The 12,744-nt window shown below is 41.1% G+C and overlaps 1 protein-coding gene across 1 annotated transcript; it reads left to right on the top strand.

Moving 5' to 3' along the window:
• The first annotated feature begins 381 nt into the window (after positions 1 to 381).
• On the top strand, positions 382 to 12,668 carry EPCAM (epithelial cell adhesion molecule). The gene is made up of 9 exons (XM_004436674.3): positions 382 to 638; positions 3,066 to 3,173; positions 3,455 to 3,695; positions 4,545 to 4,610; positions 5,984 to 6,047; positions 6,882 to 6,983; positions 7,989 to 8,189; positions 10,517 to 10,561; positions 12,199 to 12,668. The coding sequence occupies exons 1-9, from the start codon at positions 572 to 574 to the stop codon at positions 12,238 to 12,240; spliced, it is 936 nt and encodes a 311-aa protein (XP_004436731.2). The 5' UTR covers positions 382 to 571; the 3' UTR covers positions 12,241 to 12,668.
• Positions 12,669 to 12,744: the final 76 nt, after the last annotated feature.

The following is a 12,744-nucleotide window of genomic DNA, read 5'->3' as shown; positions in this document are numbered from 1 at the left end:
TTGTATTCCGTTTTAGCTTCCATCTTCCTCGTCCTAGTCCCCGCATTCTTGCCTCCAGTCCCCATTTTTTCAAGATGTCAGAGTCCTGCTCCTTCAGGCAAAAAGAAGTCGCGGCCCACCGCCCTTCCTGTCCCCACCGGCCGCCGCAGGAGGAAGCACCTGCGGGAGGGGCGGGGCGCCCCGGCGCACACCTGGGGAGGGGGTGGCTCCCAACGGCCGCGCCGGGCGTGGGGGAGGGCAGCCTGCTCCGCCCCCGCCCCCAGGCGGTGACTCATCGCCGAGAACCTGCGGGCAGAGGTGAGCAGCCCCGGGGCAGGGGCCCGGAGGCGGGGCCGCCAGGTCGGGCAGGTCTGCTCCGCCACGCCGCGCGCCCAGAGTGCGCAGTCCCTCGACGAGCTCGCACCGTCGGCCCGGCCCCGGGAGCACCTTGCCGCGGTCTGCTCGACGCAGCCCGGCGCGTCCCAGGCCTCGCGCCGCTCAGCGGGCTCCCGCCGCCCCACTCCGTCAGCACGCCCGCCCGCCCGCGAGCCCCCGGCCCGCCTCGCGCCCCTCTGCTCGGCGCGCGCGCAGCATGGCGCCCCCCCAGGTCCTCGCGTTGGGGCTCCTGCTTATGGTGGCGACGGCCGCGGCTCAGAAAGGTGAGGAGCGGAGTTGTGGGGTTGGGTTGGGTGGGGCCGGGGTGGGGGTGCTGGCTCTCGGCACCCGAGACGGGCATTGTGGGGCAGGGGCGGGCGGCGCGCTCTCCCACCCGGAGCGTGGCCCGCGCGGGCTGCCCCAGACCAGGCCCTCTGTGCGACGGAGGCGGCAGGAAGGCGCCCACTCGCGCGGGCGGGAGGGAGCGGCCGGGCTCGGGCGCTCTGCACCCCTCCCTAGGGAAATGGCCCGGGGCGGACAGGGAATGGAGGGGCCGCATCCGGCGATTCTTCGTTCTCTGAGTGGGCGCGGAGGGCCCGGGGCGGCGCCCGGGCACACAACCACGCCTGGGCACACAACCACGCCTGGGCGCGCCCACCTCCCCGGGCCGGGGCGCACTTGGGTTTCTGGAGTGGCCGAAACCGGCTGCGGCCGGGAGGGGAGTCTACGACGGCGACCTGGCGGCGGGCCCCGGATGTCGGCCTCCGGCGGGGACAGGTGGCCGCGGGAAGACTGCCAGGGCCGCTACGCACCTGCGCGCGGGAGAAAGTTCTCCTGGGCCTTGACTACGAGGCGTGTGGGTGTTTCTCTCTTCCAGGGATCGTATAAGTAACGCCAGGGTTATTGTAGGGAACCTAGAAATGTCGATAAACGGTAAAAAAAAAAACCCACAATCCCACCACTTCAAGAGAATCCTATAATTAATAATTGGGTATATTTTTGTTTTACACATTGCCCTAAACACTAAACACATAGTTATGTATCTTGATTTTTGCCTCCACTTCACATTTCGAGTTTTCTGTTTCCTTTAGTCTTGAAAAACACGATTCAATAGTGACAGAACAATGTGTAGCGTGGAAGGTCGCACCATTATCTAAATGTCGGGCATGTAGTTTGATTTCACTTTTCTTCCTCTGGAATAAACCTCTTGGCTTCGATCTCTTGATTTATTTGTAAGATCGTGGCTAGTAGTGAAGTGGCAGTTGCCCAAAGCTTTCTGGAAAGGCTTTTATACCCGCACCAACAGGGCACGGGCCTAACTCATGCTTTCAAAATAATGCAGTTTAATCAACTCGTGGTTTTCTAGCTTAGGTCTGGGGTTAAATACTTAATCTTAAATTGCTTCCAAGTGATGATAGCTGCTATGGGGGGGGGGGGAATGTTCAAAAAGTCTGTACCTAATTGGTCTGTTTTAAATTTCACATCCCTTGGGCATGAAAACTGCGCTTTGAGCAGGTATAGTGTAAGATTTTACTCTATTGCTGCATAGTGCTGCATGAGATTTTAACTCCTTGAGGACAGCCACTATGCTTTCTCCTTTTGTGACCCCAATATTCAGTTTGGTGCTGGACAGATTATATAGGTGTTTCATATTATAATTTAAACAGGGAAAAGTTAAAGCCAACTTGGAATATGAAGGGTCAATATAAAAATTCTTTGGTTTGTCATACTAATTTTTATTTTTAATGATTGCACTCTTAGCTAGACAAATAAAAGGAATTAGATGGGCTTGCCAATTTGAAGTTAAAATGAAATTTTGAGAGAGTCATATAACTGTTAAACTGACATCACCACCCAGAATGGGCAGCTTAGTATCACTTTCAAAAGTGGGTACTAGGAGTTTTTTTAATTTTTTTCCCTTTTTCTCCCCAAAGCCCCATTAGATAGTTGTATGTTATAGTTGCACATCCTGCTAGTTGCTGTATGTGGGACACCGCCTCAGCATGGCCTGACAAGCCGTGGGTCCATGCGCGCCTGGGTTCCAAACCGGGCTGCCAGTAGCGAAGCGCGAGAACTTAACTGCTAAGCCACGGCCTGGGTACTAGGATTTAATTTAGTTAGGAAACCCATAGGGAGAGGTGTCCCCAAATTCAATTGAAAGTATAATTTTTCTAATATATAACATAGTCCAAGGGTTGAATATGTTCCCATTAAGCCCAAAAGCAAGAATTTCTTATTAAGAAAATGGGGTGGGAGGAGGGGAGGGAATGTGAGTTATTCGAAAATCCTAGAATTGGAATTGTTGATTTTGAGGGAAAGAGTCAGTAGCTGACAGGCAAGGGTTTATCTTAGCAGGACAGTTTATCTCAGCCATATCCCTCATCTTAGAGGGAAGGAGCTGAGACTGGGAGTATCATAAACGCAAAGCTGAATATGATGTTCAGAGGGCTCTGTTCTTGGTTTTAAAAATCAAAATGGGAATGCGTGCACCCTCGACCATGTGTCTATATAACATATATGAACTATTTAACATGGTGTCTGCCACTCATTATAGCTGAAAAATAAAACATTCAGGACCACTTTTTAAGGCTTTGTGTCCCTGTAACTTGGGCATTATTGTCAGAACATAATTTAGGTAGGACACCAGAGTTGATAGTTGGATCCACATTTTAAAAGTGGATTTGTTTTTTTTTTTTTTTTTAATTTCCTAGAATGTACCTGTGAAAACTACAAACTGACCACAAACTGCTCTACGAACACGTATGGTCAATGCCAGTGTACTTCACTTGGTACACAGAATTCCGTCATTTGCTCAAAACGTGAGTAGAGTATCCTCACTGCCTTGGAACTTTATTTTGACTTACATTTCTTTAATTGACGTGTCTTGAGTTGAGAAGTGTTTCATTGGCTCAAATCTGAATCATGTGATTTTGTCAAAATTACTTCATATCTGAAGCTTCTTATAATTTAGAAAGTGAACATGGGAACATGTAAGTCTACAATAATCTTTGGTCCTTGGAGTTTGGAGTTAAATTAAATTTTTTTCCTTAAGCATAAAACTGCAGTTATTTTTCAGTTTGACATTAAGTTTTCTTTTCAGTGGCTGCCAAGTGTTTGGTGATGAAGGCAGAGATGACTAGCTCAAAGTCTGGGAGAAGAGTGAAACCTGAGGGGGCTATCCAGCATAATGACGGGCTGTATGATCCCGACTGTGATGAGAAGGGGCTCTTTAAAGCCAAGCAGTGCAATGGCACCGCCACGTGCTGGTGTGTGAACACTGCTGGGGTCAGAAGAACCGATAAGGACACTGAAATATCTTGCTTGGAACGAGTGAGGACCTAGTAAGTTGGGCTGCCTATATTACTTGTTTTCATGCTTTTCAGATTTGTTAACTTGAGTTTTGAATATGTAAAATGATTTCGTGGTTTAAAATTCAAAAGCTAGAAAAGGGTATACTGTGAGAAGCTGCGGTTTACCTCCATAGAACTGATGTCACCAGTTTATTCCATAACCTTCCAGAGATATTTTATGAATTTACTAGCAATATATTTTTTTCTCATTTAAAAAATTTTTTCTTATAGTATCGTACTAAACATAATTTTCCTTTTATATTTTTACTTAACACTGTTCAGTATTTTAAAGTTGGATTAGTGTTAAATGTATGTGAATAATTTAAGCTCTTTATATATTTGCTCATATACTATGTTTTAAAGTGAGATAAGGTTGTCTTCGGGATTATGTAATGAAAAGGAATGGAAACACACTCAAGCTAGTTTAAGCAAAAAAGATTTTATTGGAAAGGACTAGAAATTGCAAAGTTAAAAAGCCTGAGGCAGGCACTCTCCACTTCTGTCTTCTAAAGCCTCACGGTCACTTTTCTGTTGCTCTCAGTGCCTTTTTGTCTCCTCGCTTGAGCGTGGCCCAACATGACCAGCTAGGCCTTGACTTTATGTGACCTTGAGTGTTGTTGCCACAGGATCAATGTCAGAAAGGGTGTTCTCTCCTGGATGACTTCTTTATGAACGATGTGTGAGAGCCAAGGAAGAAATTAAGGGCGTGTCTATTGCATAAATCCTTTTTATGTTAATTCTACATAATTCCACTTGGGAATTTTAGTATTATCTTATTAGGAAAATAGTGTAAAAGACTGAGTCGTTATAGTCAAGCAATACTGTGTTTTTACTTTACAGCTGGATCATCATTGAACTAAAACACAGAACAAGAGAAGAACCATATGATGTTCACAGTTTGCAGACGTAAGTGCTATTAAATGCATCATATTTGGACAGTTGGTACTCACATCTTCCATCCTACACCATTAGAAAAACTAAGACAAATCCCAATGCTTTTTCATATTTCTGAAAAATGAGATACCATAAATAATATTTTTAACTTTGAAATAGAGTTGCAAGAATAGTACAGATTCCTGTAGTGCCCTTCACTCAGATTCACCAGTGAACATTTTGCCATATTTTCTTTTCATATGTGTATGTGTGTATGCATATGTGTATGTACTTTTCTGTATCTATCTAAGCACACATAAATATTTTTTCCCAGAACCATTTGAGAGCAAGTTGTAGAGGTTTGCTTCTTTACCCCTAAATACTTTAGTGTATCTTTTTCTAAGAACAAAAGGCATTCTCTTACATAACCACTGTACAGTTATCAAATTCAGGAAATTTAATGTTATATCATATTGTGCCTGTTTTCCCAATGTTCTTTGTAGCAGTTTTTCCCCCTCTGACCCAGGACCCAGTCTAAGATCATGCGTTGCATTTACTTGTCATGACTGTTTAGTCTCTTTTAATATGGAACAGTGTCTTGGCCTTTCTTTGTCTTTCATGACATTGATATTTTTGAGGAGTATGGGCAAGTTTTATAGAATGTCCCTCAAATTTGGATTTGTCTGATGATTCCTCATAATTAAATAACAGGTTATGCATTTTTAACAGAAACATTACTTAAGTGATCTTCTGTCCTCAGTACTTCACATCAGGGTGCACATGTAAGCTTGTGCCTTTACTAGTGATATCAGCTGTGGTTAAGGTGGTGTCCACTGCGTTTCTCCACTATAGGGTTACCATTTTCCTCTTTGTAATTAATAAATATAATCTGTGGACAGTTACTTGGATATTGTGTAAATATCCTGTTTCTAATCAAACTAGAACTCAACAGTTTTAGCATCAGTGGATGAGTCTAACCTGAATCGATTATTATTATGATGGTTGCAAAATGGCATAAACTTTTTGACAAGTTTGGTGAATGGCAATTCTAGACTTTGAGCTTTCTGCTTAGTTAAAAAGTAGTACTTATTGGGGCTGGCCCGGTGGTGTAGCGGTTAAGTTCATGTGCTCTGTTTCAGCAGCCCAGGGTTTGCAGGTGCAGATCCCAGGCATGGACCTATCCACTGCTTATCAAGCCATGCTGTGGTAGCATCCATATAAAGTAGAGGAAGATGGGCACAGATGTTAGCCCAGGGCCAGTCTTCCTCAGCAAAAGGAGAAGGATTGGCATTGGATGTTAGCTCAGGGCCAATCCTACTCACCAAAAAAAAAAAAAAGTAGTGCTATCTTAATGTTGTGTAGTACAAACACTTTTTTTTAAAACACAGATTTTTAATTATTTACAGTGCACTGAAGGAGGTAATCAAAAATCGTTATCAACTGGATCCAAAATATATTGCAGATATTCTGGTAAGATTTTTTTAGTAAATGAGCTTTAGAGGAAAGTTGGTGGGGCAATATGGTTTGGGTATGATTTTTGGTAGTGGTTAAGCTGCATTTGAGTAACAGTTTAAGCCCTGAACACTTAATAATGCAAATTCCGTGTTGTTTTCCTTCCACAGCCTTTGAAAACCCCAGTTTACCCTCAGAGAAAATGTGGTATCTCTTAGTATCCCTAATACATACCAGTCTTCTTACCCTGGAAAACCTCTCTCTGATTGCTTTTGGCACCTATTGACTTGAGGATGCTACCTACTCCCATCTCTGGTTTAAGGAGCTAGTCCTTAACCAGTTAGCCCTTCCTTAACTCTTTCAACGCTGGTTGAAACATGCTTGAATAGTGTGATGGAACTCTTTTAAGGCAGAAAATTGATGTCATTTTTAAAAGACTTTTTGGAAGGAATGCACTTTTTTGCTTCCTAAAAGTAGAACATGGTAAATGCATACTGCATTTTCGATTGCATTTCTTTAGCATTTTAGTTTTAAAGTAGTTCTAACTAAATAAGGTATGTTAATATCTTTTTTAAAAATCTTTTCAGGAGAAGGAAATTCTCTATTGAAAAGAATATGTATTGTAATTATCTTTGGTTGCATTACTGTCTGATTTCCCTTGGATAGATTTAAAAACCTCCCCAAGATTTTTAAATTATTTGTGATAAACTCAATTATCCACTAATAGAAGGGAACACTGATACATGTAGGTTACAGAAAATCAGACATTGAATATTCTGATTATTGAACAATGATATTTTCATGATTTTTATTATATTAATATTAATTTGTATTTTTCAAATTTCCCCCCAGTATGAGAATGATATTATCACTATTGATCTGATGCAAAATTCTTCTCAGAAAACTCAGAATGATGTGGACATAGCTGATGTGGCTTATTATTTGGAAAAAGATGTGAGTATAATCTTCCTCATTTTATTCCTGTGTTTAGAAACATAATGTTGTATATCATACCTCAATGGATTCAAGATCTTTCATCATCTTTTTCTCCCTTACAAATCAACCATATCTCTAACTATTCTCCAGGTGATTCTCATGCTATAATTAATTTTGTCCTCCCTGTCACTCACTTGCACCTTTCTTAGACACTTTTCTTACTTGTTTGTATATTTATGGCTTTTTATCAAATTGTTCTGCCTAGAATATGTTCTCTTATAATTATCTGTTACCTCCATGGTAGTTACTTAGTTTGTGTGTATAGCCTTCCCCTATTATAATTTCCATGAATAAGAGACTATATAAGAAATGCTGTGTAACTGGTGTGATTAAAATAGTTTGTTTAGGGCCGGCCCTGTGGCTTGGTTGTTAAGTGCGCGCGCTGCGATGCTGGCGGCCCGGGTTCGGATCCCGGGTGCGCATCGAGGCACCGCTTCTCCGTTCATCCTGAGGCCGAGTCCCACGTACAGCAACTAGAAGGATGTGCAGCTACGACACACAACTATCCACTGGGGCTTTGGGGGGAAAAAATAAAATAAATAAAATCTTTAAAAAAAAAAAAAAATAAAATAAAATAAAATAGTTTGTTTAAACTTTAATATATTATAGTGAGCTGTTTTCTGATGAAATCTGAGATTTGCTTCAAAATAATCTGGCCCAGGATAAGGCTAGGGGGAGGAAGGATAGAAGGAAGAATAGATAAAAAAATAAGATTAGCCATGTGTTTATACTGTTGAATCTGGATGATAGGTGCATGGGACTTCATTATGTTATTTCTACTTCTGTATGTTTGAAAATTTCCCATAACAGTTTTTTTTAAAGTTTCAATGTGTGAGATTGTTATCACTGAAACCATAAAGATTCTTGGAGGCAGTTCTTTCAGTATGTAATTGGCATATAATTCTATGTGGCCATGGTAGCTTTTCTTTAATATTTTAAATTGCTTTTCTCTTCTCAATATAGGTTAAAGGTGAATCCTTGTTCCATTCCAGCCCAATGGACCTGAGAGTAAATGGGGAAAAACTGGATCTGGAGCCTGGTCAAACTTCAATTTACTATGTTGATGAAAAACCACCTGAATTTTCAATGCAGGGTCTACAAGCTGGTATTATTGCTGTTATTGTGGTTGTGATACTAGCAATTATTGCTGGAATTGTTGTGCTGGTGAGTATAGAAAAATAAAATTTCATTTAAGGGTGTATTCTTTCAAGAAAAGGTGACAGTATGAAAAACTACATGCATGTTCCAAAACGTATTAATGAAACAAAATCTTTATTTTTTATAATTCTCTATAGTGAATGACTCTATTGCGTTTCTGGCCCCTTTATATAAAACAGTCACTTTACGAAACAAGGATACTAATCTGAGAAAAGCTTGTACTGAGCACCTCATAGGTCAGTTACATTGCCATCAAGCAGCAAAGGACCTTCAGTTCTCCTTCTCACTGCAGACAGTGCATTGCTCCCTCCAGGATTAGTGCAAAATACCTAACTCCCAAACTGTTCAGTGAAATGGAACAACAGAACACAAATTAAGGTTAGCATAGAAAAGAGTTAAAAGTGATAAATATGAAGCAACAATTCTAAATGAAAGATTAGCAAATGGAATTCAGCTGTGCTTCAGAAGAATGTATCACTTGAACAAGCAGGGTTTATTCTAGAAATACAAGGATGCTGCAGCATCATACCAACACAACAGAATTCAGAAATAGATCTGGGGGTGTATGGGAACTTATACGTTCAGTTCACTGGAATTAATGACACTTGTCCTTCCATCTGGAAGAAAACAAAAGTTGAGATCCTATTTCATGCCGCCAGGGCTGGCCATATTGGCCCATGTTGTGTGAATGGCACGTGCTGGAGCACAGCAGTGTGAACGAGTTGGGCAGTGCACCTGTGTTCAAACAAATTCCAGATGGATCATATTTAGAAATGTTACAAAATAAAACAAGGGGCTGGCCTAGTGGCGTAGTGGTTAAGTTCACACGCTCCGCCTCGGTGGCCTGGGGTTCGCAGGTTCAGGTCCCGGGCGTGGACCTACACACTGCTCATCAAGCCACGCTGTGGCAGCGTCCCATACACAAAATGGAGGAGGCTGGGCACAGATGTTAGCTCACGGCTAATCTTCCTCACAAAAAAAAATAAAAATGAAAACAAGTCTTAAAATTAATTTAGGAAATATTTGTACAACCTTGTGGTGAAGGAAACCAAGTCAGGCAAGAAATCTGGAATCCATGAAGGAAAAGGTATATCTCTGACTTCACTGGAATTAAACATTTTGTAAGGCAAAGATCAGTGATAGGCTGGGGGAAAATATTCATGGTGCGTAAAACTAAAAAGGTTATTATACATAATATATAAAGAGTTCCTACAAATTGGTGAGGCAACGAAAGAAAGAATGGCAACAGGTGTGGCTAGGTAATTTACAGAAGAGGAATCCCAGATGGCAAATAAGCACATGAACGGTCAGTCACAGAAAGCTGCTTGTCCTGCAGAGATGAAAGCACAGGTACACAAGGAAGCGCAGGCAGGGTTACGGACTGCAGCATCGCCAGTAAGGGTGAACCCGGAAACAACCTCGGGTGTGCATCTGCAGGAGAATGGATGAGTACACTGGTGTATCCATGCTGTGGAACAAAGTGACTGTGAAAAAGAATGAGTTCATGGGGCCGGCCTGCTGGCGCAGCACTTGGGTTCGCGCGCTCGGCTTTGGCAGGCCGGGGTTCGCAGGTTCGGACCCTGGGTGCAGACCAAAGCACTGCTTGTCGAGCCATGCTGTTGGGGCGTCCTGTATAAAGTAGAGGAAGATGGGCACAGATGTTAGCCCAGGGCCAGTCTTCCTTAGCAAAAAGAGGAGGATTGGCAACAGATGCTAGCTCAGGGCTGAACTTCCTCACACACACACACAAAAAGAATCAGTTCAGTGTATAGCTTTTGATCTGGAAGGGTTCCTATGATGTTGATACAGGCTGTGCATAGGGAGAAATGATATTGCATGATCCCATTTTTTTAGACCCCCAAAACTTAGTATCTATATGTTTTTATTATATATATGTTTTAGCATAGAACAAGCTGTAGAAGAATGCACACCAGGCTATTTCATTAAAGATTATTCATTGTTTTCTCGATGCATTTTTTTGGTTTGTTTCACTGGTTGTGGTAGACTTTTTTTTTTTTTAAGTTTAGTAGAGAAATTTTGAGAAATAATGTTTATGGGTATGTTTTAAAATTAAATTTTTTCAGATAGGTGTAAAACTTTGTATGACGACAGATGGTTACTAGTCCTATCAAGGTGATCATTTCATAATGTATATATGTCAAATCACTATGTTATATGCCTGAATTAATACAACATTGTATGTCAACTCTACTTCAATAAAAAAAAAGTTGTTCTGTTAGGAATTATGTCCATTAAAAGCATATATGTCAGTGTAGACTAACTTTTTGTTTGGCTAGCAGTCCTGAAATAATAATCATTTTTCTTCCATTCAGGTTCTTTCCAGAAGGAACAGAATGGCAAAGTATGAGAAGGCTGAGGTAAGTGGATTACTTAATAAAAAGGCCCTTGTTTAATCTCTTAGTCCTGGTAATCACTGTACCTTCCTAGACACTGACATGTCTCAGTTACACTGGAGTCCCTTTAGGGTATGGTCCTTAGGGTCTTAGGGACAGTTTTACCATACGCCCTCACCTAAATTCTCCTACATGAGTTCCAGGGCAGACCAGCTTAAATTGAATTCTGCCTCATAGAATAGTGGGGTAGGAGGCCTATGATTTTTATTTTAGAAAGTGTCAAAGATTTAGTGGAATCTTTTTAGAGAGATACTCTAGTGGATTCACATTAGAGAAACTCAGTGTGACAAATGACCTGCTTTATTGCCTCTATGCCAGTGAAATAATCATTAAAAATAAACTTAATTTACACCCTTAAATCTGTTGCATACTCAACTAGTCATGCACACTAGTGTGGAAACAAAGTGTGAGATTGTTAGTGTGTTTCAGTTACTTGGATATGAACACACTTGTTCCTGAACCCTATCAATAACATTTTCAATATACCCCCCAATTTTTTGTATGTTTATGCATTTAATTATAATTGTGTATGTGCTATTTACTAATATTGTACCAAATAACACAGAAATGGAAAAGAATGTTGAAAAAAATCTAATCGAACTGGAAAGTTCTAACATTTTCTTCCCATACCATAGTCCATCATCTGGCTTACCTGTTTGGTGACCACAGGTCTAGGGGACGGATTATCCCTAAACTGAATCATAACAGAAAGTTAGAATGACAATGTAGTGTTGTGGTTAAGAGCGATATAGGGCCAGCCCAGTGGCGCAAGCAGTTAAGTGCACGTGCTCTGCTGCGGCAGCCCGGGGTTCGCCGGTTCGGATCCCGGGCGCGCACAGACGCCCTGCTTATCAAGCCATGCTGTGGCAGCGTCCCATATAACGTAGAGGAAGATGGGCACGGATGTTAGCTCAGGGCCAAGCCTCCTCAGAAAAAAGAGGAGGATTGGCATCAGACGTTAGCTCCAGGCTGATCTTCCTCACAAAAAAAAAAAAAGCGATATAGATGTGGGTTTGCCGCTTATTAGCTGGGCAAGTTATTTAACTTCTTTAAGTCTCCATGTTTTCTTATCTGTAAAATGGGGCTATTAGCACAGACCTGTTGTAAGGCTTAAACAAAGTAATCTGTGTGGTCCCGTGCTTGCCACAAAGCAGAATGTTAGCCAGCAGGAGTAGTTGTCATCATCTTGTCTCAGTTCTGCCTGTGACTAATTGTGTGATCGAGGACAAGTCACTTAATTCTGAACTTCAACTTCCACACATATAAAATTAAAAGATTGATAATAGAAAATGTATTGGTTCTTCCTAGATGTAAAAATGGTATACATTCAATAAAAATCTTATCCATTCTTAAAGCTCTAACTTAGCTGCTACTTCCCCCTGTCACCGTGGCCATCTTATCTCTAAATAGCAGTTTGATCATGCACTCAATGTGTGCTTCCTTGTAATCTGTTTTTTTCTTTTAATCTTTTAATTTAAATAAGTCTTATAAATAGAAGAGAGTCATCTTGCTTTCCTCTTTAATAGTTTTTTAAACTTTTGAGAATGAACAAAAGATTGGAAAATAATTTAAAATTTTTCTCTCTTTTCCCTCTATTTCAGGTAAAGGAGATGGGTGAGATGCATAGGGAACTCACTGCATAAGGACTGTGATTTGAAGAGTAACTATAAGAAGGAGAATTAGCAAATAGACTCAGATTACAAATGTATGAGCATGGGACAACGAGAAGATCTTTGAGGACAACTATCTTGTTAGTTAACATCGTATATTTGTAATAGTGAAACCTGTACTCAAAATATAAGCAGCTTGAAATTGACTTTACCAATCTTAAAATTTGACCACAAGTGTCATATATATGCAGATCTGATATAAAACCCAGAGCTTGGACTGCATAGTTAAAATTATTTATGCATAACATTGAAGAGTGTGCATTAAATATGCTTCCATAGTAGAGTTTGAATGACTACTATCTCATCCATTTGTGATTGAAAGCTGCCTTTCTATTTACTTTGAGTCTTGTACATATAAACTTTTTTTTATGAACTATGAAATAAAACATTTAAAAACTGAATTTCCTAACTGAATCATTGAATCAAATTTCATAGTATACACATGAGATAGCAGGTTAAGAAATGCCCTGGATGCTA

The sequence above is a fragment of the Ceratotherium simum genome, chromosome 11, assembly GCF_057802395.1.
Source record: "Ceratotherium simum simum isolate JZ-2026a chromosome 11, ASM5780239v1, whole genome shotgun sequence".
Taxonomy (NCBI): Eukaryota; Metazoa; Chordata; class Mammalia; order Perissodactyla; family Rhinocerotidae; genus Ceratotherium; species Ceratotherium simum.
The sequence above is the reverse complement of the archived record's forward strand: the minus strand, read 5'-3'. Positions and strand labels throughout refer to the sequence as shown.

What these genes read in the sequence shown, in the direction of transcription:
- EPCAM (XM_004436674.3), top strand. Translation starts at nt 572, where the DNA reads ATGGCGCCCCCCCAGGTCCTCGCGTTGGGGCTCCTGCTTATGGTGGCG. An exon ending in GACGGCCGCGGCTCAGAAAG is followed by an intron (nt 639 to 3,065) that starts GTGAGGAGCGGA and finishes TTAATTTCCTAG; the next exon opens with AATGTACCTGTGAAAACTAC. An exon ending in CTTATTATTTGGAAAAAGAT is followed by an intron (nt 6,984 to 7,988) that starts GTGAGTATAATC and finishes TTCTCAATATAG; the next exon opens with GTTAAAGGTGAATCCTTGTT.